Genomic DNA, 26,583 nt, shown 5'->3' with positions numbered 1-26,583 from the left:
AGAGGAAGTTAGCATTGGAAAGGGGGCAGGATAGACTTGCAGCATGCATATGATCGTTACCAACTCATTGTTCAGTTCAAGAGCAGTGCTGTGTATTGCAGTAAATGAGCATCTATTTCATAGTGTTAGTCTTGTGCATGTTGCATTTGTTTTGTGTATCATCTCTGTTTCAGTGATGCTAGTGCCATTCAGTGTAGGGTGTGAAGAGCAGGAGACCTTCACAGAGATTGCATTTGTATTAGCAGCATAGTTTCTTTACCTGGGGTGCAACTGAGGTCATCTCTGTGGTTGGATCCATGCTCTTATTCACATTGTTCCAGTAAAATTATTTCTAAATTCATGGAATCCCAGACTGGTTTGGGCAGGAAGGGACCTTAAAGCTCATCCAGTTCCAACCGCATGCCATGGGCAGGGACACCTTCCACTAGGCCAGGTTGCTCCAAGCCCTGTCCAGCCTGGCCTTGAGCAGTGCCAGAGATGGGGCAGCCACAGTTTCTCTGGGCAACCTGTGCCAGTGCCTCAGCACCCTCACAGGGAAGATTTTTTTTTCTAATGCTTAATCTCAATCTCCCCTCTGTCAATTTAAAGCCATTCCCCCTTGTCCTGTCACTACATGCCCTTGTAAGAAGTTTCTCTCCTTTAGGTACTGGGAGCTGCTCTAAAGTCTCCCTAAAACCTTTTCTCCTCCAGGCTGAACAATCCCAGATCTCTCATCCTGTCTTCACTGGAGAGGTGCTCCAGCCCTCAGAGCATCTTTGTACCCTCCTCTGGACAATCTTGAGCAGGTTCTCCATTTAATCCTGACCCGTAAGCTCTCAGTCAGCTCCTCATCCATCCCCAGGCAGAGCTCTGCACACTCCAGCTAGTCAGTGACATAGAGGTGACACCCCAGCCTCATCTCCCCAGCCTGTCCTTAATGAAGAGCCTGTCTTCAGGAAGTAGACTATCAAAAAGCTTATTTAATATCTAGACCAGCTAACATGTCTAGTGACAGGATTATTTCTTCCTTCACTCTTCCTTAACTAGACAAATTAACTAAAAAAGAGTCCCAATAGAGCAAACTCCATATTTATCTGCATGTGAATAATTCGTTTTGACAGCTGCTTCTAGTGTAACAAATGTGAACCAAAATAATGAGATACGCTGTGAGGAAAATAATTGCAGATAATTTTCTATTGTTAGTTGAAAGTTTTTAGCTTCTTTGTGTTACATCTGAATACTTCAGAGTGCTTTCTATTTGTACTGGTTGCTTTTTATACAAGCCAAGCCATATGTGTCTGCGATTTTTCTGTACATGTATAGCTCATGCAGAGCCATTTCGAAGGCAGCCTTAATGGCAAGCATGCTTTTTCAGCTGTGCCTTTTGTCCTCTTCTGTTTTTTCACTGGTTATTATTTGAGAATTAGCAGGTTTCCTGGAAGTTTTGATGCTTACTTTCTGTGGAGTAGGGAAGGGTGACAGGGATGAGCAGCAGGGGTTCATTTGGAAAGAGAAGAAAGCTCCCACCTGAAACCCAGAGGTAGGAACACCTACTCCTGTTTGGAAAAGAGGTGTAAAGTTGTAAGGCTGGGTGATTCATAAGAAAGTGCTGTTTCCAGTCATGGGGCTAGATGCAGCCGTTGCATCTGTAAAATTGTATAAGAAGTAATACATCAACTATGCCCCATTCTCACTTGAATATGGATTTTACATGCGTTCAGTATTCTCTCCTGAAGAGCCCTTAGCCTTTGCATCTGGGTTGGGGCAATCCCAGGCACAGCTACAGGTTGGCTGGAGAAGTGATTCAGAGCAGCCTGTGGAGAAGGACTTGGGGGTGTTGGTTGATGAGAAACTGAACATGAGTGGCTTCAGTGTGCACTTGAGCCCAGAAACTGGCCATATGCTGGTCTGCATCAAAAGCAGCATGAGCAGCAGATTGAGAAAGGTGATCCTGCCCTTGTGCTCTGCTCTTGTGAGACCCCACTTGCAGCACTGTGTGCAGCTCTGGTGTCCTCAACATAAGGACATGGGGCTGTTGGAGCAAGTCTAGAGGAGGCCATGAGGATGCTCAGGGACTGGAGCACCTCCTCTATGGAGACAGACTGAGAACACTGGGGCTGTTCAGCCTGGAGAAGAGAAGCTATGTGGAGACCTCAGAGCAGCTTCCAGTGTCTGAAGGGGGCTACAAGGATGCTGGAGAGGGACTGTAGTGATAGAACAGATAGAACAGTAAAGAACATCTTTTTCCTATCTAACCTGAGCTTCCTCTGTTTCAGTTTGAACTCATCACCCCTTATCCTATCACTACAGTCTCTGATGATTCTGGTTTCCTGCCCCACTTAGTTCCTTGTTGCCCTGTCAGATTGGTAGATAGAACTCTACAATCAAGTGCCCATCCGTCTTGATAAAGAAAAGATGTCCTACAGTCAGCTCTTTTAGGGGAGCCTAGCCTGCCTTGGCTATGTATTATAGGGAAGAACTTTGGGAGCAGCTTTGTCAGCAACTAAGAGTCAGGATAGTTTTTGGCAGGGAGAGAGCAAGCTGGGATTTGTAACTTTTGCTACTTGCAAGGGGCATGTCTGTCTGGACTGTTGCTCTTACACTACACAGGGGAACAGTTCATTATTTTTATGGAACACAGTATACAGAACAAAACTACAGTGTTTAGCCAAACAAACAGCTGTTTGCAGTAGAAATGTTGATAAATCACTTCTGCAGAATCAACTCCAGAAAAGATATTTTTATTTTCATTAATCTTTTAATATTTACTGCAGGAATAGATATATAATAGCATAGAGACATTTGTATTCACAAGGCATGAATCTTTTTCTACATTAGGAATCATTCTAAAGCCAGAGGCCAAAAGATTATGCAAATCTTGGTTCTCATCCAAGACATCCAAACATGTGTTTCACTGTAGCTTCTAAAAGCCACTACTGTGTCAGTAGGAATTAGTATGGTGGAGCAGCCCAGTGATCAGTGTAGTTCATTGTCCTATCTTTTCTGTAGTGCCCTGGAGCAGATAGAACTGTTGCACTATGCCTTAGAATAGGTTAGAGAATTTCTTATAATTCCTGCCCATGGCTTGGGGACTGAAAAACCATCAAAAATGTTAAAATGCATTCAGGTCTCCTGCTGAGCAGTGTTTCTATTCATGGTCTTATTTGTGACTGCCTGAACAACAAACAGTTGTGTGGAAAAAAACTCATAAGCTAATTAAAAACTGTGTAAAATGCATGTAATTTTATGGCAGGTTTGCTAAGCACATTTTCTGATAATTACATCCACATTAAAAATAGGCACAAATAAAATAGTTATATCCCAAGCAGATCCGTGTCATCCTTTCAAAATATATTCTGAAACCATTAAGTCACAGGTTACTCACTGATTTACATTTCAGATACTTGTAGGTTCTACTTATTGGTACTTACACTTGTTAATCTTCCCATTCAAGAAGGAGACCAGGAAAGATATAGATGAGCTGCATGAATGCATGTCAGATCCTGAATGGTGAGTTTTCAGCAGTACTGTTCCTTGGAGGAGCAGACAGCTGATGGACTCTCAGCTGTTTAAAAAAACCTCGTCCTTGAAACCAGTAGTTCTTAAATTCTGCTGAGATAGCTTTTAAGCAGATATAGGATTATATTATAATTCAACAGCCTTGGGAAAGGCTACTGAATGATTCTGCATTTGGATTCCTTAGCCTGCCCTTGATTCTAGTCTCAAAATGAGTTGTTATCCCGCCTGCTATTTCTAAGCACACATGTGGCCTACATTTCTAGTTTTACTTTGGGTTTGGAAACTAGCAGTTTTACAGAGTAAGGTTTTGATTGTTTCCCAGAGCTATCATATAAAAGGTAGTAAATCAGTGTATTGACAAAACATGAATGAATTTATCTGGTGCAAAACTCATCTCCCTTCACCCTTTGTCCCTTCGTGATCTTTCTAGTTTCTGAAGCTCTACTACAGAAGACTTCAGCCTATGGAGTAAGCCTACTAGTTGTAACCCAGCTTCCCTTATTCAGTTCTCGGAAAGGTTGAGGATGATTGTCATGCTGAGAGATTTTAATTATTTTTTACTTGCTGTTCCTCATTTCTTTCCTTGAGAGGCAGCTTTTTGGCATAGATGAGGGGATGCACACTTAGCAGAGAGGTTGTTTCTTATTCCTTCTGTTTCTGGACTAGTGCAGAAGGTGCCTTAATGCCATTTCAGTGCATGTGAGATGGCGTGTACTATACCTGTGTCATGTTTTTGTTCTGAAGCTGTGGAGGGACTGAAAGAGGATTGTAAGGGTGGGAGAAGCAGCCTGCGACAGTATGAACTTGCTATTTGAGGCAGACCAGGTAATCCATAAACAGGTTCACTCTCTTTGGTGTCAGAGGTAGGTGAATTAAAGTCCTGGATTCTGGGATGGTCTCATCTGAGGATGGGTTTTGATGAAGTCGGGGTAGCAGTCTCTGAACGTGGCGAGGACTAGATGCCCAAGCCAAAGATGATAGAAGAAGCAGTAAGGAGGACGTCAAAGGAATGAGTTGCACAGCTTGATTATTCCCTGGAAAAGGGCAATGATGCAGTACGTTGGATGCAGTGGATTTGCTCCTTAATACTGTTTTGTATCTGGAGAGAAGACAGATGTCTATTGAGAAGCAGTTGCTTCCCCCTGCTGGCTTTCATACCACAACTACAGCTAAATTTGTCTGACCAAAAAGACTTCTTGTTTACACTTGTTTACAGAAGGATAACTTTTATGTGTTATTGTTTGAGATTTATCTGTTCATTTGGGTTATAAAAATTCCTTAAAACTGAATGAATGGGAGAATGGGAGGTGTTTTTTTTTCTTCAGAGCTCTGCTTCTAAAGTGGCTGGTTATGCTGTAGAGAAGTATGGGAACAGAACTGTGGGAAGAAACTCAAGGAATAGTTACCTCAGGGTAGTCTGTCCTAATGGCAACAAGTTAAACAGTAGTTACATCTGTCCTAATTACAACTTCAGGTTGTTAACCCAGTGGAGTTGAACACCCCACTTTGAGCCATTATTTTTCATTCCCCTTCATCTTTTCTACTGCTGTTGGTTGACAGGAAATTAAAATTCCATCAAGTTTTGCAAGATTTTCAGTGTAATTGTCCTTTCTGAAAGATGCCAGCTGGTGGTTTGCCTTTATGGGTGGTTTGCCCTGTGCCATTGAATCCTGTGCTTGGTGAAACCCATATTCTGCTGGCAGGTGTGCATGACTTGGTACAGAATTAAATCTGAATTCGGTCAGAATCTGGCTCACAGATTGCCTGCTGTGGGAAATGCATTAACAAATAAAAAGAATGTATCACTATCTACAAGATAATTAAATAACATAACATAATGAATGTATCACTATCTACAACATAATTAAGCCATGGAAAGACGAGGAAGTGATTGTAAAGTACAGCACATGCAGAAAAACAGAGTTTTGTCTTGACTGCTTGTCCATTTGCCAAGTCACTGACTAGGCGATATGTAATGTACAAGATCATCCTGACCTGACGAGGAGTTAAGTAAAATTGAGTCATTTGGTGCGCCATAGATAGGCAATGGAGGGTTTCATGGTCTGAATCTGTATCTTTTGAAGATGATAGAAAGCTTATGTTGATTTTGGGGACTATTCAGAATTTGTATAAAAGCATACCCATAACGACAGGCTGAGGAGTATTGCAGCTAGTTGAGCCCATGCAATGAAACCTGGTAGATCTCAGTAACAGGGCTTTTTTGCTGCTAGTGGTTCATGTTATGTTATTGTTCATATACTTGCACACTGCATGCTACTAGGTTATGTGACGTGCTAGCTTATGTGCTACAACAGTGTGCAACAGAGAATGATTTTATCACTTAGTGGCTTCCTCTAATAAGGAAATAAGTGCCTGATTATTCAGGTTACATGGAAGTTTAGTCATGAATGTGATTGATAAATGATGGAGTGCTGAAGTTATGAACACATCTGTGTGACCAACAGAGACCAGGGGAGTGAAGGGAGAGGCATGTTCCACCAACTGCTTTCTAGCTATAAAAGCAAACCAAAACATGCTTAAAAGCTTTGTTTTTAATTTCAGTTCTGAGTTACTTGGTTAGGCACCCACAGTAACCTACAGCCTTTAAAATCCTGAGAAAAGACTGAGTGAAAAGAAGCTGAAAATACCGTGAAGGTTCCTCACTGTTGTCTAAGTAAAGACAAGAACTAGCGGAACTGGGGCCAACACCTAGGTGAGGTGCACCTTATGCTTTGAAATTTGCCAGAACAGCTGATTTCTGGAATCTAGATAAGCTTTTCTGTGTGTTTTTCTGTATAGTAAGTATGATTTCAAGGGTAGGAAGATGAGTGAATACTCCTTCTCTTCTGGAGTTACTGATGCATGAATTGAACTTCCAACTTTCTGTATGGAAAGGTGTACCTAAATGTAAAATAAATATTTTTATTTACTATTAGTATAGTAATAGCTGTCTTACTCTAGAAACCTCTCATGGAAGGAAGGGGTACTGCCCCCTCTAGATGTCTCTCTTTCTCTACAGAGGGCTTGGGTGACTGTCACACTGGAGCTTAATTCTGAGACAGCTAAATTGAAGTGAGAAAAATTCTATTGCAGAGGTTTATAGGGGAGCACATTTTAACACTTTTTAACACTTACTGAACAAATGAAGCTACAGAAGACACAAATTCTCATAAAGCAAAATCATTGCAGCTCAGGCTTCTATTCAAACTCGGAGGACTCTGATACAGGAGTAAATTGAGTTTATTTTTCAATATTGAAATAAAAGAATCACTTTTGAGGAGCTTAATTCTGCACGTTTATACAGAAATTCAAGCCCCATCTTCTCTGAAGTCCATTGAATGTTTTCTCTAATCTTAAGGCAGCTACCAAGAGCATAAAAGACCAACAGCCCTTCTCTAGCAGTACTGAATTGGAAAAGGTAGTAATGAGTCTGTATGGACATTAACCTGGCTATACTGACAGTGTTTGCAGCCAGACCATAAGGCAGTGATCCTTTCTTATCCTGTTTCTGCTAAAGTTTTACACAGTATGGACATAATAAATGAGAAAAAAGGTAGGAACATAAATTGACATCAGTGGTGGCAAGGAAGGTACTAGATTGACTGCTCTGCTTTCTTTGTTCCAGAATTCCAGCAGCGCTTCGAAGAGCTCCTCTTTCAGTTGTGACAAAGCATCACGGCAAGTATTTCTTTCCTATTTTGTGTAGTACTGTCACATAGTGCTGTGGTGGGTTTAGGTTTTGTTACTTGTGGTTATAGTTTCTGCGAGTTCAGTCTTCTGCAAGACATGTCCTGCTCTGCACAGACCATTTTTACAATCCCTGTCTGGGAAAACAGCTGAGCCTATTTGCTGAGCTTACTTTTAACTTAATGAATGTAATCCTCTGATTAAGAAGGACAAGGTAAGGTGCCTGCTTGTGCCCTCAACCTGTAAAAGAAGTTCAGCAGTATCTGTAGACTAACCTGTGAGAATAACTGCATTACACTGGTGTCTGTTGCATTTTGGAGACTGGTTTTGGATTCACTTTGGTGTTACTCAGAGCAGATTTCAGGATGCTATCTTCAGTGTTTTACAGGTCACTGGTGAATCTACCTATTTTTAAGCATTTGTACAGACTTAGGTACCTATATGTTTTCAGTGTAACTTCTGAATCTGTTGCACTAGTGTTAGTCAAAGTTGCTTACATTGCTCCTTTTTTACATTATTGATTGCAGAGATTTGCTCACTGTAGTTTTGATGCAGAGAACTCTGATGTTTGGCTAACTCTTCTTGCATACTGAACCCAGTAATTTGAGCTCTGTAGCATTTAGTAAGTTGTAATTGTAATGAAAATACTGGAAACATCACATGCTTGACTATGTGAGTCCAAGTTGGAGTCCCTTCCATTAATAGGCTATGTTTGTTCTTGGCTGCTTTACTCTAAACTGACACATCAATTTCTTCACAGAAGTGCAGACTTTGATCACATTATGGAGGAGGGCTATGAACTTGACCTCACTTACATCACAGAACGGATCATCTCTGTCTCCTTCCCTGCTAGCTGTTCTGAGGAAACTTACCTCCACAATCTGCAAGATGTAACCCGGATGCTCAAATCCAAACACGGTGATAATTACTTGGTATGTGTAGGATCAGTCATTTGTGACATATCTTACGTCTTGCAGGAAGACCACTTGTAGGTCCACATGTATCATTATAAACTAGAAGTCAGTCATCTAAAACCTCTTTGGTCCACCTTTACAGCTGTGTCAAGCAAGAGTAAGTAGGTGTTAAGATGTTAGGCAAGGACAGATTGAAGGAGGTGATCCTGCCTCTCTGCTCTGCTCTGCTCTTGTGAGACCCCACTTGCAGCATTGCGTGCAGCTCTGGTGTCCTCAACATAAGAACATGGAGCTGTTGGAGCAAGTCCAGAGGAGGCCACAAGGATGATCAGGGGCTGGAGCACCTCCTGTATGAAGGCAGGCTGGGAACATTGGGGCTGTTCAGCCTGGAGAAGAGAAGCTGCGTGGAGACCTCAGAGCAGCTTCCAGTGTCTGAAGGGGGCTACAAGGATGCTGGAGAGGGACTCTTCATCAGGGACTGTAGTGATAGGACAAGGGGTGATGGGTTCAGACTGAAACAGGGGAAGTTCAGGTTAGATCTAAGGTAGAAGTTCTTCCCTGTGAGGGTGCTGAGGCGCTGGCACAGGTTGCCCAGAGAAGTGGTAAATGCTTCATCCCTAACAGTGTTCAAGGCCAGCTTGGACAGAGCCTTGGGCAGCCTGGTCTAGGGTGAGGCATCCCTGCCCCCTGGCCGTGGCATGGGGTTGGAACTGGGTGATCTTAAGGTCCTTTCCAACCTTAACTGTTCTTGATTCTGTGATTAAAAGTGCTTTTCCTCTGGTGGCGCTGCAGTCTCTGTTGTGATAGCGCACAAATGCTGTAGAATAATTGCACTGACCATTTTCATTGTTCAAAGCATGCTTTTAAAAGAACACACTTTGAAATGTGGAGCAGCCAGCTAGCTACATGTGGGTCCTCAGCGTTGTATCTGATGGTCTCTCACCATCATGTCTTGGCTGTCTGTACTATATACTGTGAAACAACATAAAAGCAGGATTGCTGTTTGCACGTTCTGTCCAGCTCTTTCTCATTAACTTGATTTAGATGCATTTTTTCCCTGCTCCTTGGTTTTCTGTAGGAAGTTAAGTTGTAAGCAAATCTATAATGAGCTCATATGCAGAGTATCTTGGTTTTTAAATGACCCAGACTGTTCATCTTCTGTCCTGTTTCTCACCTATGGCATATATTGTCTCAGCTTGTGCTATGAAGATGAATTTAAAACAGGGCCAGTATTTTTTTTTTTCTTCTACTGGCTTAGAGTGAACTAAGAAATATTTAAACTGTGAAAACAGAATAAAGCATGTGTAAGCTATTACAGTCAAATCCATGCTTCAGGAACGTGAACTTGACTCGCAGTGGAAATTCATTTCTGGAGAGATTCCACCTAATGGTTTAAATACATTATCTTTTGCTCACAAAGTGAGGTGTCATAGGTGCATTATGAACCAGCTCTTGTCCTGAAGATGCACTTGTACTGTGGTCTGGTGGCCTCAGCATGCCACCTCCTTGCTGTTGGCTTCCTCTCCATCAGGCACTGGTAGCTTGTAAGGGACAAGATAGTAAGTTTGAGGATGATCTGGATGTAAGGCTTTTACTGGTTCAAACTCAGCTCTTCTAAGTGGCCTTCTCTGTGCAACAGCAGTGCTTTTGTATCTGTGAAATAAGTTTGTAGTCTCAGTTCAGTTAAATCTTACTAAATAGCTGTTTGTATTACAAAAATCTGATCTATTGTAAGTCTTGTTTAGGGTGTCCTCTGTCTAAGTGGGATTGCAGTCTGATTCTCTTGCAGAGTTTGGATGTGTTGGTTTTGGGTTTATTTTAGTTTAGTTCTATTTATTTACTTGTATTCTAATGAGCGCTTGGGAAATTGGCTGGCTTGGTCAAAAGGAAGTTTGATGCTGTCTGCTGCAAGTATGTTTCTACAACTTTGCAAGATAACCTGGCAAACCACAGCGACGTTGTAGATCCAGAGCTCATTTTAAACTCTTTTGTTTCTCATGTTTCAAAGGTGCCTTCAGTCTGCCCCAGATGCACATGTGTAACAGCAAAAAAACCCAAAGCCAGTGCAAACTTGAGGTTGTTCCCTCTCATAGAATCATATAGAATGGTTTGTTAGTGATTGATACTGTTTTAAAGTTCTTCTTAAGGAGTCCAATATACTTGTATACTTCCTCTTTTTGTTAATTTAGCAGTCTCTCTTTTTAACTGTTCCTTATTAAGCACTAGGTGTATGTGATTTAAAAGAGTTGGAAGATCTCACAAGCTGAGCTATAGTTAAATAGTTAATAGCTATAGTTAAATAGCTGTGCCGTATCTTCCCTGTGAAGTTCTGGCAGAGCAATATCTTCTTGCCAGGCACTCCAATTCAGACATTTAACACTGTACCACCCTCCCCCACTATTCTTTGTTGATTCTTTTGCCATGCAGTTATTTCTCAGGGTGCCCAGGTCCCTCATAGCTCTGACTCAATTAAAGCCATGTGAAATAAATAAAATACAGCAAAAGGCTAATTATCCTTTTTCAACGTGTGCATCTAGTTTCATCTTGTAATAACTGAACACCTAATATACATTTGCTAGCGCTACTTGACTTCAGATGTTAATTCAGTAAAGGAGTGGCAAACCTGAAGTCTTACAAGTGTAGTTTCTTTAGCCATTATGTGTTTCAAATACAGCTGTTTACTACAGCAGTTCTGAAGTCTTGATGGTTGATGCTTTTTTTCTTTCTTTTTAAACAGGTGTTAAACCTCTCTGAAAAGAGATATGACCTTGCCAAGCTTAACCCAAAGGTATTGCTTGTCTTCTCGAACATCTTTTTCCAGTGTTAAAGACAGCTGAAATGGCCTCATAAGCCCTGAAGCTGTGCAAGCATTGGTACACAGATTGAGAGAACAACTTTTGGAAGATGATAGAAACACACCCACTTGCATCCCTTTTTATTTTCTCCCAAGTTCTTGTTTGTGTCTGTTAGGGCTGTGCCTTATAATGCTGTTCCTGTTGTTCCCTTAGATTTTGCACACAGGACCTGAAGCCTGTTATGACTACTGAAAAATTCCTATTCAGTGATACGAATTTTACTCCAAGTATACTTTCTTGGTGCAGTCACTGGATACTAAGGGTTATATACTGTAATGTACAGCCTGACAGCTGAAGCTAGTGAGCTCAGTTCAAATATAGACTGCCCTTTTATATCATCACTTCATAGTTGCTTCTCTGCACCATAGAGACGTGTCAGAATTATGTCTGCCTTTTGTTCTTCCTTACTAATTATTGTATTTGTTGTAAAAAATGATATGCGGTTACTCTTCAGCAGCTATCATAAGGCCAGAGTAGCACAAATGTCTGTTTATAGCAGTAGATTTACAGGGATATACAATACCTGAGGAAAATATTAAAAGAACTCTCAATTTTGACCTTTTGAATGCTTTCTTGATCATGAAGAATTTAAGTTGTTCATGGTTACAGCCTTTGTTTGGGTTAACTGTGCATATAATAACAACAGGTTGAGTAAACTATTATATAGTGACTAAGGTTGAATGTTAAATATGAGCAGAACTTTGAGATGTCAAATCTATTGCACTCAAAGGGAATACATCTCAAATTAAAAACAATCCCAAAACACTGGACCAGGCCAGTTAACATTCTTTTGTTCTAATTTTGACTTTCTAAGTATTTTACTGTTATAAAATACTTGAATTTCTAAATGAAAATTGATCTAATAAATTAAGAACTTCAGAAATGTCACTTGTGAGTGGTTGGTGGGCTTGGGGAGGGGAGGTGTTGCATATCTCTTTTTACAGAAGTACTAGTATCTTAAATCACCTTCCTCCCCTGAAGAGACCTGGAAGCATGTTTATTTACATAGTGGCATTTGAATAGGGTTCAAATAAATGGGGAGTCTCTTGACCATCGTAATTATTTTAAGCCAGATTTTAATATGTAGTATTAGGATCAAGGCGTCTCTTGTGACTGTTACTCGTTTAATTGCAGATTATGGATGTGGGATGGCCTGATCTCCATGCTCCACCTCTCGACAAGGTGTGCACCATCTGCAAGGCCATGGAGTCATGGCTGAACAATGATCCTCAGCATGTGGTCGTGATCCATTGCAGAGTAAGTGAGCTTTGTGTGTGCACATCACGTATCAGTTTGGGTTAATTTTCAAAAACCTTGTCCTTAATTCTTACTTATTTAAAAAAAACCAACCCCAAAAGTTTGATCTGTTTTCAGTTTTGGGAACACAGAATCAATCTTCGTTTGATACAAATGGGCTTTAATCCACTGACCTTGCATGTTATGGTAACTGAGGTTCTAGCACTGCTACTCCTGTGAGTGTATATAGAAGCTTGAAGTTATTTCCAGCTCAGTAGCAACCTCTTCAGAAGCTCTTTATGTTCTGTGACATTCACGGATTTTGCTGTGGGATAAGGATAGGCAATATATCACAGGTCATCCCTTTAGACTGTTGTGTTGTTATCAAGTACCTCCGGGATATTTCTGACAGGTTTTAACTGTCAGTTTCATTGGAGTGCCCTATAGCAAAGCTGCCACTGTGTCCTGTTACTTCTTTTCCTTGCTTGCTCACAATGAAGAGAAATAAAGAAAGCCTTAATTAAATACAGATAAAGTGAATTCAGAACTGAGTTGGTAGGTACGCTGGTGACACTTGAGGAAAATCTGTCTCTGTATGATTGGCAGATGTCACTCTAAACAGAATGAAGGTGATAACGAGGTCTAAACCTCCCTTCAGGTCAGGTTGTTTAGTCTCCAGTCCTGAATTGCAGACAGAATGCCATGATTGTATTAAACTGTTGAATTCTTTCCAGTTGCAAGACTGCAGCCAGGAGAATGGCCCCTACATGGGACAAAAGGGGGCAAAGTATTCCTGGGTATTTTATATACAGATTGGTAGTGCATATTGTTGATTAATGCCTTTTGGTAATGACTATCAAGTTTCCAACCATGAAGATAGATACAGCTACTTATATTGGCTGAGAGACTGGAATTGTTTTCAAATCTGTGAGAATTACTGCTTGGTAAATTGCACTGAATTTAGATCATGTACTTTATTTAACAAGATTTGTGATGTTGTTTAAATTATCCATAGAAAAATAGTTGTGGGTGCAGGGAAAGTAAAAATGCCCAAACCTGTTGGAAACTCATATGCTTTCCAAAATAGGTACTTTACAGCATTTCATGCCAGAAATTGCAACGTTGTTTAAACTTGCTGTGAATGATCTCTGGAAAAAAAAGTAATATAAAATTAGAAGAGTTGAACCAATGTTTCTACTACTGGTCAAGTTTATTTTTCTTGTATAACTAATTTCCTCTCAGTCAATAACACTTGACAGGTACACACATAGAAATCCTACTTAGTGGTTTCTATGTCACTTGGCAGCAAGCTTGCATAGAAAAACAAGCTGCTGCCCATCACTGCCACCTTTCTGATTACACAGGAGATGCATGAGCAAAAGGGTTCTCTGAATATTCTCTCTTGAAGCTTTGTTGGTATGGGTCTTAAATGAAATAAAGCCCATGAATGTAAGAAGTTAATTAAGGTATCATTCCCTTTTTCTTAATACAGGGAGGGAAAGGAAGGATAGGCGTAGTCATATCATCATATATGCACTTCACCAATGTTTCTGCAAGGTAAGTTGTGAATAATGCATATTGTGTATTTTATACAACTAAGGAAATGTCAGAAAAAGATGCCTCTTAACTTTAGCACTGTTTTTGTGCTTACTGGTTGTCAGTTGAGAGTTGTCAGGTTTTCTTCTTAGAGTCCTGGAGCATGTATTAAAAGATGCCAGTTTTAAGACAGAGCTTTCATGTGGTCCTGCTTTCAGCAGCAGATTGGACTAGGTAATACCCTAAGGTCTCTTCTAATTTCTGATATTTAGTGATTCTGCAGGAAAATTCTCTAAATGATGAATGAAGAAATGTGCAAGAAACCATTTTTGTATAATGGTGGTGTGGTTTACCCAGCTGGTTAATTTAGTACCACGCAGCCATTCGCTCTCCCCCCCAGCTTCCTCCCCCTGCTCCCAGAGGGATGGGGAGGAGAACTGAAAGAATGTAACTCCCACTGGTTGAGATAAGAACAGTCCAGTAACTAAGGTATAACACAAACCATTGCTGTTACCACCAATAATAATAATGGTAAGGGAGATAACAAGGGAAGAGAATACAGCCGCTCACCACCCGCCGGCCTGTCTGAGCAGTGATCTAGCCCTTCCGGGTAATTGCCCCCAGTTTATATACTGGGCATGATGTGCTGTGGTATGCAATACCTCTTTGGTCAGTTTGGGTCAGGGGTCCTGTCTCTGCTTCCTCCTGGCTTTCCCTCCTCCCTGGCAGAGCATGAGGCTCACAAAGTCCTTGGTCTGAGTAAACATTACTGAGCAGCAACTAAAAGCATCGGCGTTACCAGCACTGTTCCCAGGCTGAAAGTCAAAACCACAGCACTGCATCAGCTACTAAGGACAAAAATGACTGCTACTGCTGAACCCACAACAAATGGTATCTTCATTCTATTAAGCCCACCTATTTGCCACATCCATGAAGTTGCCTCTTTTGAATTAATGAGAAGGTATTCCTAAAGTACTTAAGGAAAACTTAAGTTACTAACACGTGGAATCAGTATTTGAGTAGAGAATTCCTAGACATTGATCAAAGTGCAAAATGCAGTTTAAGAAATAATCTAGGCTGACTCTTCCAGTCAGTTTAAACAATAGGTGTCTGGTTACTTGGTTTTAATTGTTCCTTTTAGAATGCTCAATTTATGAATTGACAATTGACAATTTATGTCAACAAAGATAAAATTTGATAAATGGTCTTAAAAGGATGAAATGTGTTTTGTTTGGGGGGCTTATTTGGTTTTTAATAAAATTGTTTTCCTTTGGACTCTTTTATACATCCATCTATAAATATATTAAAAATACACTAGAGGCCATGGTTAAATCACATTTGCTTCTGCGTTCACACCCCAGCCTGTCAGTAATATATTTGGTCCAATACTGTAGTCAGTGAAGTCCTGAATCACTACAGGCTGATGGCAAATTGCTCCTGGATTTTAGTAAAACCAGCATCTCAGGAAATAACCTGGGTTCACTCTGATAACCTGATCCAAAGGTAATTGTAGACTCAGAAATTCAGTGTTTTATACACACCAATATGTGCTGAAAAAATAAATACATATATCTTCAAGTAGTAGTTGGGACTGTGTTTGCCACACATTTATAATATTAGGCTGAGAAGTATTTGGAATAACAAAATCTGTCAAGTGTGGATAATACAGTACTCTCTTGGTATCTCAGTTTTGCAATATTTTATAAGCCTTAATAGTGATACCTGGCTATAAATACTTCTTATATAGAGCAACACCTGGATGTGATTGTAAAGCCCAGCATTGAAATGTGTTGGTTTTTACTCCAAACAAATGCAGGATTCCTGCAGTGAGGTTGCAATGGAGGGGTGAGTTTGGAAACCCACCTTTAAATTTAGGGGTATCTGTCAGCTCCTTTCCAAACCCTAACTTTTCTAGTCGGAATGGAGCTGGGAATGTTCCCCAGCTAGGATTTGTGTATACGTAGCATTATCCAAATGGGACACAGCACCCTCAGAGAAGCAGAAATTACTGCAGTTTGAGGGTGCCAGCTGCTGTGTCAGGAACAGTACTCAGAAGACTTTTGTTCACACCAAATAAAGTCCTTAGCTATCTACATGACTGTGCCAAAAAGTCTGGGCTTAGGGAAAAAGCCTTATGATGCAACCCCCTCTTGGTTAGATGTTATAAATACCTGATTTTCTCATTTAGTAAGGAATAATGTGCTGTCAAATTCAAGGAGGGCGAGCAGAGCTCTTTGTGTAATAGCTGGTAAACTGCTTTAACAAGTAAATCACTTGCAGTCTTTGATCAGTTACAAGTGGGTTGCCAAGATTCTGGGTGGTAGTGTAGGTGAAGGTGTGTGATGGATTGGGTGAAGAGGAGAGTTTTTGGGTCAAGGATAGTCTCAAGCACCCAGTATGTAATCTTTATCACCCATGGAGAAAAGGTGTGACTCTACAGCCTGATCCACCACCCTGTCAAGACAATCTGTAACTTCGGATTAAGTTTTGGAAAAGTTATCAATTCCATTTTTAGCCTGATAAGCAAGTGTACAATTTGCACAGTTCTTTTCCTTTGAACTCACTGAGGTTGAATTAGGTATGGAATTTAACATTCCGGATTTCAGAGCCTAATCATTTTGAAACTTGTGCTGCTTTTTAATGCCCTCACGTTAATTAATTAACACTGTCACCTACGTATGTTAAGGGACACATTGGTTTTTATCTGGTGTAGATACAACACAATCAGCATAGCATGTTTCTTGCCATACGTGGTTAAGAGCATCCTTACTGAATTTTGGCACTTCTGATTCTTTTTCTGTATTCTCTTGCTGCCTTCCACACAGATGCAGAAGCCCCTCATGAGAGCCATTCTGAATAGAGAACGGAAGAAAATGTAGTTTTCTGAATATCTTGCTCTTTAATTATGTGTTTGAAGGGTTTGTGGGTGTCTGATGCAAAAGATGGACATTTTGTTTTAAATATTCTCTCCCTTTGTGGCTTATGGTACACAAAACAAAGACTGAATGAATTATTTGACTGCTTAAATGATCCTCTAGCCTGGCATCCTTTGCACCTCATGTACTACAGTCAGAGCTAGGCAGTAGTTTCCATCCCTATAAAATTGCTGCTGCTTTTTCACAAAGAGAACAGATCTCTTTCACAGAGAAAACTCCCCAGTGCACTCTTAGGCAATTACGGAAAGTATCCTTCTTTTGCAGCTTGAGGTGCTTGGCTTTGCTGAAGTTTATTGCATTATGACTTTAACATATTCACATTGGAAATATGCAATCCAGTTAATAGAATAAGGGAGTAGGTGCTTTGTCTTGGGAAGGAAACTGCCTTAAGGTGTGGAATAAGAGGTGTCAGTGGAAAAAACATTCTTGTCTGACCTGTGCCAGAGTGGTCACTTAGGTGCTTCTTTCTTTTCCTTTTTCCTTACTTCTTTTTCTTTCCAAATATTTTGGCATATTTCAAGCTGTAACCTACTGAATTTCTCTAAACTGGAATAACACAGCATTTGTATCTTTATTTTGACAGTGCTGATCAGGCTCTAGACAGATTTGCTATGAAGAAGTTCTTTGATGATAAAGTTTCAGCTTTAATGCAGCCATCCCAAAGAAGGTATTTAAATGCTTTCTATTTTATACTAATAAGAAATGTCATCCCCACATTCTGCCCCTCACTCCCTTACTCTCTTCCCTTCTGTTTGAAGGCTATTTCCACAAGATCCTCCAGTGATTCCTGAACTCCCATCACTTTGTCTTGTATTAATGTTTCTTCCTAGATTGATAACTCCTTCAGTTCCTGCACCTAACCCAAGATAGATAAGTCTTTTTATACCACGCTATTATCTACATGTGTTCTTACCGCATTGTTTGCTAACAAAAAGAGATGCCACAGTCTATTTCTTGATTGCTCCAGGACTCATTTTTCTGTGGCACAAATGATGTGTATGGATTCAGTACTGATTTGTGTGCAGTAAAGATTTTATTGCCATGTGTTTGGATGACCTGCAGATTATACATCTGCCCCATGTCCATGCTAGTGAATGTTTGTCAAAGCATATATTATTCATTCTGTCTGTATGGATGTCTTACCTTTTCAGTCTGTCTGCGTGAATAAGGTTAAATTAGGTCTCAAAGTGAGCAGATTGGGAAGTGAATAGTTCTGGGGTTCACTACTTACTTTTGGCAAGAGACTGTTGGATGCTGTTTTCTTTTGGTTATTTAAGGAGATAGGAGGAATTTGTTTCACACACACTGCAGTGATGTTCACTTGCATTTACTTAGTCATGAGCTTATGACCAAACCAAGCATTAAATAGCAGAAATACAATGATTTTCACCTTGCTGTGGTAGTTTTCATGTGCTTGGTGCTTCTCATTAGGAAGATGTTATTTGCCTGCCTTGGCATTAATGCTAAGAATTCTGGCCAGGGCACTTCTTCCTCCTGTTTTACTGAAGTGCACTTCACAGTTAAATGGAGTGATGCTCTCATGTGTCAGCTGTGAAAGCCAGTGGAGACCTTCATTTGCAACTAGAACAGTATGCTAAAATGATTGATTTTCCTGTCTCTGCTGGTTCCTTTCTTATTAAAATAAAGTTGCTAAGAATAGCAGTGTAACAGCCATGGATGCATAATGTGGTTGCATTACTGTTTTTATTTAATTCGGATCAATTTTATATTTTTAGATACGTGCAATTCTTAAGTGGCCTTCTATCTGGATCTGTGAAAATGAATGCAACTCCTCTTTTCCTGCACTATGTTATCCTTCATGGCATCCCAAGCTTCGATGCTGGGGGAGGTACATTATCTAACTTTTCTTTACTAAGTGTAGGCAAAAAGTCTTGTTTCATTTTGGAGCTTTCTAGAAAGCCTGTATAAATCTCCAGGTAAGTTAATGCTCCTTGATGTCAGCCCAGATATTCCCACTAAAAGAACCAGCAAAAGAGAAAGATCCTAAGAGTAAAACTTACAAGAGGTGTGCTTTTAAAATTGCCATATATAACTGGCTTTAAAATGAAAATGCTAAACAAAGACGTGCTAGAGCATAATAAACAAGTAGAACGCTGTATTTTATCATCCAAGAGTTAAATAGTACCTGTCTTTTGAAATGTCAACATAAATTCACGATGCTCTGTTGTCACTGTTGTTTAATCCGTTAGTCTGCTTTTGTTTCTCACGTAACTGTTTCAATAAATGCAGGTTATTGTTTGTTGAAGTAACAAATTTAAGGGACTTAGTATAAACAAAACTGTCGACAAAATACTTCTAGTGTTGAAAATGCTTCCTATTTTGTTTTGGAGTTAGTTTTTGTTTTGTTTTTGCTGTTCTCTTTCTTGCCTTTGTTTTGTTTTCCTACAGAAGAAGTGGGAAGGCAGGCAGACAGACAATAAGGAGTAGAGTGTTCCCTCTTTCTTTCCTTACCAAAATCCTTTAAAATCCACTCCTCCTCAATTCAGAACTACACTGAAGATCAGGAAAAAGTGACAGAAAATGAATCTGTCAAAGCCAATTTTGACAGTCAAAATTGTGCCACTTCTGTTCCATGTTGCTCAGTCTGGATGTACATAAAGCTTTCTAGTTGTAATATAGGAAATATTATAACTCTGAAACCAATATTATTCCAACTGTAGGAAAAATAGGTAAACAATATTACAACAATAGAAAAAGTAGGTAAAGGAGAATAGTTACAAACCAGTCTTTTCTGTTGACTTCTTTCCAGCTTGCCGGCCTTTTCTGAAGTTATACCAGGCTATGCAACCAGTTTATACATCTGGAATCTAGTAAGTTGTAAGCACTTTCCTTTGAATCCAGTTTTAATTCTCAAAATTGCACAATTACATGGTCTTTTTTTTCTTCTTTTTCTCTTGTTTTTTGTTTCTTTTAAATCATGTATTTTGTCTTTTCTCTCCTGTTAAGTAGCGTAGGGCCAGAGAATCAAAGCCGAATCTGCATTGCTGTAGACCCTGCCCAGCTTTTAAAGGGAGATATTATGGTAAGTTAATTATATAGAAAGAACATCTTGTCCTGTGCCATTTAGTTTACAGTCTCTGACCTTTTTTGCATTCTTGCAAAAGAAAATAGAGAAAATGGTTGCAGACGCATTACAAAATACGTTACTGAGTTAATTCAGTCATCATCCTTGAGTTTTATAGGAATTATAATTCCTATCAGACTCAAACTAGAAGGTTTTTAGGAACCAAAACAACTGCTCTCAGCCTTTCCATTTCACAGCATCACAGTAAGGCCTGTAACCCTAATTGCTTTGGGGAGTATTTGTAACTCAGCATTAAAAACACCCTTGTCCTGTAAGTTGGCAGGCAACATGCACGATTGTAATACTGTATGCTGTAAAGAAAACACCTAATTCTACATAGCTGTCTGTTTCTGTGAGCACATGCAGTATTTAGAAAGAAATGTATGAACTGTAATACAGTGCGTGTAATTGCCAGTGTGAAAGCATAACTATGGTTGAATGGCAGCACTATCATTTGAAATCTCCCTGCTTTCTACTCTTGCTTGTCATACACAGTTACGCACAGAGGAACTAAAGATGGTTAGTTGCAATGCCTTTCAGTTTGTTAAACTGAGGAGGCAGAACAGTATGTGTAATGAATGATGGGGGGAAGTATTGTCTGGGTCTAGATTCCTGGTCTGTTGCTAATAGGTTTATTTTTTACCTTTATATACTACTCTGAGACATGTTGGACCTCAATGTAAGGGGTCCTTGGTAACAGAGTCTTCTTTTTTTCTTCTTTTCTTTTGAAATAACATCTTTTATTACGCTTCCTCCTCTTCCCTTTCCTACTTCACCTCCCTATTCAGTTGAGTACTTCGTCCTTCATTTCTTTCCCTGAAAAATGGAGAAAGAAGTTTTAAACATACTGTTGTAAATTGTCATAACCTGGAGGTGTGGGACACTTTGAAATACAAGAATATTTATTATTCATTGGAGGGCTGTCAGTGCCTGCGGAAATGGAACAGATTACAAAAGAAATCAGTGCGAGACGAATCCACTGAGTCTCCAATGTATGTGTGTTTAAAATGAAAAATGAGCACACAGCTTTTCAGTACTGCTTGCATCCTTTTCAGAGAGGTCAGCTTCATTCATCCCATGTTCTTATTGAAGGTAATTCTGAGCAAGCCATTATTCAGCATGATGGAATTTCATAAACAAAGACTTCATTTTGAATATTGTTTTTACTATGTCTAAGCGAAACCATCAGTGGTTTCGGGAAAAAGAATAATCTATAGGATGCTCTGCCTCCAGCTCCAAAAGGTTTAACCACCTGAAGTGTGTGGTTTAAAAAAAACCCTAAATCTGAGTGGCTTTGTTTTCCAGTTGACTCAGAGAATTAGTAGGTAAAATACCCATAAGTCTAGCCTAAGGGAAGGTGGTGTTAGAAAGTAGGTGTATTGTGCTCACCTTTGGCTGCTGAAATTCATACTAGATGTTATTTGTACAGGGTTCTGTGGTGTTGTAGCCAAGCTGTCAAAACTACTACCAGCTTCCCACAGGAATGTAAAACAAGGTCCCATCATCACCAGAGTAGGTTTTTAAGAGTCCTGCAGTAAATGTAATCAGGCCTGATTTTAAACCCTGCATATTCCTCACTTATTTTTAAATGGGAATGCTGTCATTCAGTTTTACATTAATTTGGTGCTGTGAAGAAGTAGGGGTACAAGTCAGCATTCCAAGGCTCTACTGACAACTATTGTGATTCTGAATCATTATCTGACTGGTGACTGATAGTGATGAAAATAGTCATTATTAGTTTTACACATCCAGAACTATGTTGCCTTGGGCCTGTTTAATTTTAAAGGATTGAATAACACACACCCTGCTTGTTACAACATCAGAGGTGTCTGCAGTAAATTGTGCTGTGGCTGCTTTACTTAGCAACTGATGCATATACACATTTGTTCAGATTTGTAAGAAACTGCTTCCTGACATGTTCCTCTCTCTTTCCAGCTGAAGTGTTATCACAAAAAATACCGGTCAGCTACTCGTGATGTGATATTTCGCCTTCAGTTTCACACTGGAGCTATTCAAGGGCACGCGCTGGTGTTTGGCAAAGAGGATCTGGACAATGCCAACAAAGGTATTTGCTGTCCATGGTTGGTTGGATTAATAGGTGTGTGTGGGTGCATGTGTGTGTCTGTGCATGTGATGATCATCTTTAGGACCTGTTTGCAAAAGGATTCTTGAGGTTTTTTTCTCATCCTTATTTTTAGGGAAAGGGAGACTGCTTTGTGTTAGTTAACTCATAGCATGTAACACAGGTAAACCCCTAACGAGAAGAAAAGCTATTCAAGTGAGTTAACTTGTCAGAATAATTCAGATACTCCTACATAGTCCTTATCACCTCCTCTCATGTTTGTAAAAACAACAGATACTTGTTTAAAGTGGTGACTCTGTTAGTCACCATGACAGGAAATAAGATGAGCTAAGCCAATCCCTTTTTTTTTTGGCTGATGAAAACAATCACAAAGTCTGATACCATGTTTGTGACCTCGTTTGCTTGAGTACAGAGATCTTTTCATGTGCTTCAGACTATCCAGAAATGGAGGCAAAGCTTTCAGATGCATTGGAAAATGTTTTGGTTTAGCCTTTATATTTCCCAAATTATTACTTCACTCTTACATTTATCTGCAGGGTTGTAACTCCCTCACCCTGCATTACCCGTAAACTAAAATAAAACATATTTTCCTGCAGCATATGGCTACACAAAATTTGTGGTCAACTATTGCAGTTTAGCCAATATAGAGAACAATTTTAGTTTGTTCCTGGCTGTGTTTTCCTTAAAAACCAAACCCCGCCGTATCTGTTGAGAGAGAGGTTTGGGAACTGAACATCTCTTCTGCTTTTGACTGCTCTTGAGTGCAAATAGAGCTCCAACTGATGCTTAGGTTGTGTTTTCTGGAGAATATGTGGGGCAAAGAATGTGGCTCTTCTAGAAGCAAGTCCCTAAACTTTAAGTGACAAGGCAGTGGTGACAAGGGTATGTGTGTTAATAGCTACAGAGAATCCTGGTTTCTGGTTGCCTTGGAACTGTTCTCCTGGGAAATAGCTTGCTGAAATGCTGTCCTTTGTTTTCAGATGACCGTTTCCCTGATTATGGCAAAGTGGAATTAGTGTTTTCAGAAACTCCAGAGAAACTTCAAGGTGAGGTTACAGAAGAAAAAATCTATTTACTTTGAAAATAAACCATGTTGACATGTATATTAAAAAAAAATAATCCTTTTTCATTCTTTTATTCCATTTCTCTTGCAGAAAATCTGAAATTCCACTTTACTCTTAAAATATGTGATAATTGCTGGTTTAAATTTGAAAACTTTAATGAAGACTCTGCATTTACATTGGTATAGGAATGATCAGGTTTTGTTTTAAAGCTATACCAGAACAGTTGCTGACAACTAGGAGAAACAGCGACTGTAGTGATAGGACAAGGGGTGATGGGTTCAAACTGAAACAGGAGAAGTTCAAGTTAGATATAAGGAAGAAGTTCTTTACTGTGATGGTGCTGAGGCACTGGCACAGGGTGCCCAGAGGAAGTTGTAAATACTCCATCCCTGTCAGTGTTCAAGGCCAGGTTGGACAGAGCCTTGGGTGATGTGGTCTAATGGAAGGTGTCCCTGCCCATGACAGGGGGTTGGAAGTGGATGACCTTTACATACTTTCAGCCCAAACCATTCTATGATCTGTGTAAAACACGCGCAGTATAGGTATAGCTCAGCCTGGCACAAGTGGCAAAAGTGACAGCAGTGGCCTATCCCGTAACCTTTTTGGATGTTGTCATGACTGATAATGTTTGCTGTAGTGAAATTTGGGCTGTCTTCAGTTTAGCATAAAGAGATACAGCTCTAGTTTTGGTGGAAATGCTTCTGCTCAGAAGTTGGCATGTAGGGTGTATCCTGTATGTCTCCAGAATTCTATTGTAATATGTCTAAGATAATTACAACCTGCAATAAGAATTAAGATCATGCTTTAGATTGCAGTCTAATTCTGTTAATGGATGTGTTCTTACTCATTTTATGATGTCGTGAAAAGTATGGATTCTGCCTGAGACTGAATGAAAACCAGGTATTCTTAACTGTCTGTCTCATACATTTCCCCCCTGTCCTGTGAAGTGCATGTTTTCCTCTTCTTCCCCACCCGCCACCAGTTTGGTCCCTTAGAAACTTGTAGTAGCAGCCAGTAAGAAGTTGGATTCTGTCCAGCTGAACGTGAAGGCCTCAGTCTGTTAGAAAGCCACATAAGAAAAACAGTTTTATGAATAAATTTGTCCAGCTTGCTGTAAACGTGTGGATTGTAAATTCTTGAAGAGAGGGCAGCTGACATGTCTGAAAAAGGCTCAAATTTTTGTCAAGTCTCCCTTCCTTAGATAGCAAGTCAGAGGTGTGGGGTTTTAGCAGGCTCCTAGTTACTGGAAAGCAGGCTCATTTGTGAGACTGGACCAGGTTGCCTAGGGCTTTGTCCAGTCAAATCCTGAAAACCTTCAAGGGTGGGGACTTCCCAACCTCAGTGGGCAGACCATTCCGATGTCTGACTGGCCTCACAGTGGATTTATTTTTCCCTTATATTGACTCTAAGCTTCTGCAGATTCGATTTATGCCTGTTCCTTGCTGTTCTCCTACCTAGCTCCCAACTGGTTCTGTCTCCTCCATGCCTTTGTGAGGTTGCTGTCAGGTCCCTCCCGAAGACCATCTAATCTTCACTGAAGAAAATCTGGTCCCTCAGCCTTTCTTTAGTCCTGATCTTTCCATGTCTTTCAGTCTTAGCCATCCTGGTAGTCCTCTCCTGAGCTTGCTTCCCTTTAGTCATGTCTTTCTTGTATTGTATAACTCAAAACTGGACACAGTGTTCTAGGAAAAATGACTGTGATACGGTTTTTAAGAAAGAATGCATATGCCAGCAAGATAGGACACCTAAGTATTTAGGTAACAGACTTCATAAATCTGCCTTATAGATATGAGACAAATGTAATCAGAGAAACTCTCTAGAGAAGGCTTTTTTCTGCCTGCATATGAAAGTATAGAACCATAGCATTCTTGTCCTTCTAATTTTAATTATCCTTGTTTTGAAAAACACAGCATGTGCATAACACTCTGCTGCTTCTGAACAACTTGCAATAGGACTTGCTTCTCCAGACACAGCCTGAAGGCTGATAACTGAGGATTTCTTTGTCCTCTAATCTAGATAGAGGAGCGAAGGCAGAAAGCAATTTGATTTCTATCAGTGTCAAAGCCAAGTCCAAAGTCATGAGTGCTTCATGCCTGTGCTTTGCTTTTGAGTCACTGGACCACACCTAAATTCCTCGTGGCATCCTTTCAAAAGCTGAATATTATCTTATGCCTTGTTAAGGGCACAAAAATGTGGGTTACTGCTGCGGATTCCAGGTATGTTTGGCAGAGTGTATTTCAGCCCAGCCAAACACATGGAAAGCAAACTACCTGGTCTCAGGTTCTGCCAAGAGGCTGGAGAATGGGTGAAACAGCATAGTTGGCACCTTGGGGAAACTGGGAGGGACAGAGTGGTGTTTTTCAGCTCTCCAGCTGTAGTGATAAGTTGCTCTGGTATCAGAATGATGATCTGTATGTAACGGTGTTATTTTGTCATTCCTTTAGTACCATTTCTTTATGGATACTTGTGGTTTCCTTCTGGAAAGCTATTTGTTTTGTTGTGCCTGCCTGATAGGTCTGGTGGATCATCTGTGTTGTCTTAGGGTCTGATTCAAGCTATGAGAGCTACATCATAATCAAGAAGCTCAAGATGATATTGTCTGCTTGTACTTTCTGTAATAAAACATAAATTAAGCCTTTCTTAGCTAATTTATATAACCTTTCTTCCCCTGTTGCTGCTTATCTTACATTTCAGACTGTAGTACTGCAGTCTGGGGATCAAACTTCAATTGGAAGGCCACATATCCATATGCATGTATGTAACTACAAATGTGGCCACGATAATTTTTTGTCTCAAACAGGTGTTTCTTTTTTAGGATTTAAACACCTTCAGAATGACCATGGAGTGATAGTTGATTACAATACCTCAGACCCACTGATACGCTGGGATTCCTATGAAAATATGAGCCCTGATGGGGAAGGTGAGTACTTCAGTCATATGAGACCAAGGCAAAACCTCTCACAACTGTGCATTTGAAACAGAGGAAGGAGACCTCATTTGCTCATACCTAGTGCCAGTTTCCTGACATGTTAAGTCAGTGTGTACCCTTACCTATTTAGCTTCAGTAGCTTTAGTGGAAAGAAAGCTGCAGTAGTTGAGAGTTTCATGTTATTGCACCAAGTTGGACTCTGAGCCACAACTAGTTGATACAAGTTATTTTACTAGTTGTAAATTTGCTTAAATTATATTTTGTGGTTGTTCTAAGGCATCTAGTTGGAATCCTAATAGAGAGTTTTAAGAACAACAAAATGAGGTGGTGAGTTTGTAGCCTTCAGTACTTACTATGTTATCTAGAGTGTTGCAGGAGGTGAGCTAGGTTCTAAAGTTATAGGTAAGCAAGTAGCAAAGGACATGAGTGTTTGCACATTTCCCCTCATAAATGTGCCCAGTTCCAAACTGCCCTTTTAATTCCTAGATTTCTCTTCTGTAATCTGCTCATACATGCAGCAGATGACAGCCTCCAGTAGCTGCCTTCAGATTCTGACTCCAGTGTGGATGCTTTCCGAATGTTTCCTTGAGTGAATGTTGTGCTTTTAATGGACACAGTTTTCCTGTAAGGACTCAGAATATCACACCTGTGGCTGCACACCTCAGCGCACAGCAAGCCTGACATGCTTGCAAGTAAAAACATGAGAGAAGGTATTGAATGGGTGCCAAAGTTCTTGTTTTTACAGCTCTCCTGTTATGAA

General features: G+C 40.1%; 2 protein-coding genes across 6 annotated transcripts in view; both read left to right on the top strand.

Moving 5' to 3' along the window:
* The window catches only part of LOC133223880 (tensin-1-like), a 106,669-nt gene extending 99,426 nt beyond the window's left edge, over nucleotides 1–7,243 (top strand). For all 3 annotated transcript variants that reach the window (XM_061374994.1, XM_061374992.1, XM_061374995.1), the window contains one exon: nucleotides 7,124–7,243. In XM_061374994.1, the coding sequence (XP_061230978.1) occupies nucleotides 7,124–7,204 (81 nt within the window). In that variant the 3' untranslated portion in view covers nucleotides 7,205–7,243. The remainder of the gene's footprint in view (nucleotides 1–7,123) is intronic.
* Nucleotides 7,244–7,916: 673 nt separating this feature from the next.
* Nucleotides 7,917–26,583, top strand: part of TNS3 (tensin 3) — a 90,267-nt gene continuing 71,600 nt past the window's right edge. For 2 of the 3 annotated variants that reach the window (XM_061374986.1, XM_061374984.1), the window contains exons 1-11: nucleotides 7,917–8,117; nucleotides 10,837–10,887; nucleotides 12,089–12,211; nucleotides 13,683–13,747; nucleotides 17,246–17,329; nucleotides 18,399–18,511; nucleotides 19,433–19,493; nucleotides 19,630–19,705; nucleotides 21,683–21,812; nucleotides 22,811–22,876; nucleotides 25,710–25,814. In XM_061374986.1, coding sequence (XP_061230970.1) covers nucleotides 7,968–8,117; nucleotides 10,837–10,887; nucleotides 12,089–12,211; nucleotides 13,683–13,747; nucleotides 17,246–17,329; nucleotides 18,399–18,511; nucleotides 19,433–19,493; nucleotides 19,630–19,705; nucleotides 21,683–21,812; nucleotides 22,811–22,876; nucleotides 25,710–25,814 — 1,024 coding nt within the window. In that variant the 5' untranslated portion in view covers nucleotides 7,917–7,967. The remainder of the gene's footprint in view (nucleotides 8,118–10,836; nucleotides 10,888–12,088; nucleotides 12,212–13,682; nucleotides 13,748–17,245; nucleotides 17,330–18,398; nucleotides 18,512–19,432; nucleotides 19,494–19,629; nucleotides 19,706–21,682; nucleotides 21,813–22,810; nucleotides 22,877–25,709; nucleotides 25,815–26,583) is intronic. The other variant, XM_061374985.1, reaches the window with a different exon arrangement.

Source organism: Neopsephotus bourkii, unplaced genomic scaffold, assembly GCF_033783945.1.
Source record: "Neopsephotus bourkii isolate Nb327-2 ecotype Australia unplaced genomic scaffold, CSIRO-AGI_Nbou_v1 NB_1655, whole genome shotgun sequence".
Classification (NCBI taxonomy): domain Eukaryota; kingdom Metazoa; phylum Chordata; class Aves; order Psittaciformes; family Psittacidae; genus Neopsephotus; species Neopsephotus bourkii.
This window is presented reverse-complemented; position numbering and strand designations above follow the sequence as displayed.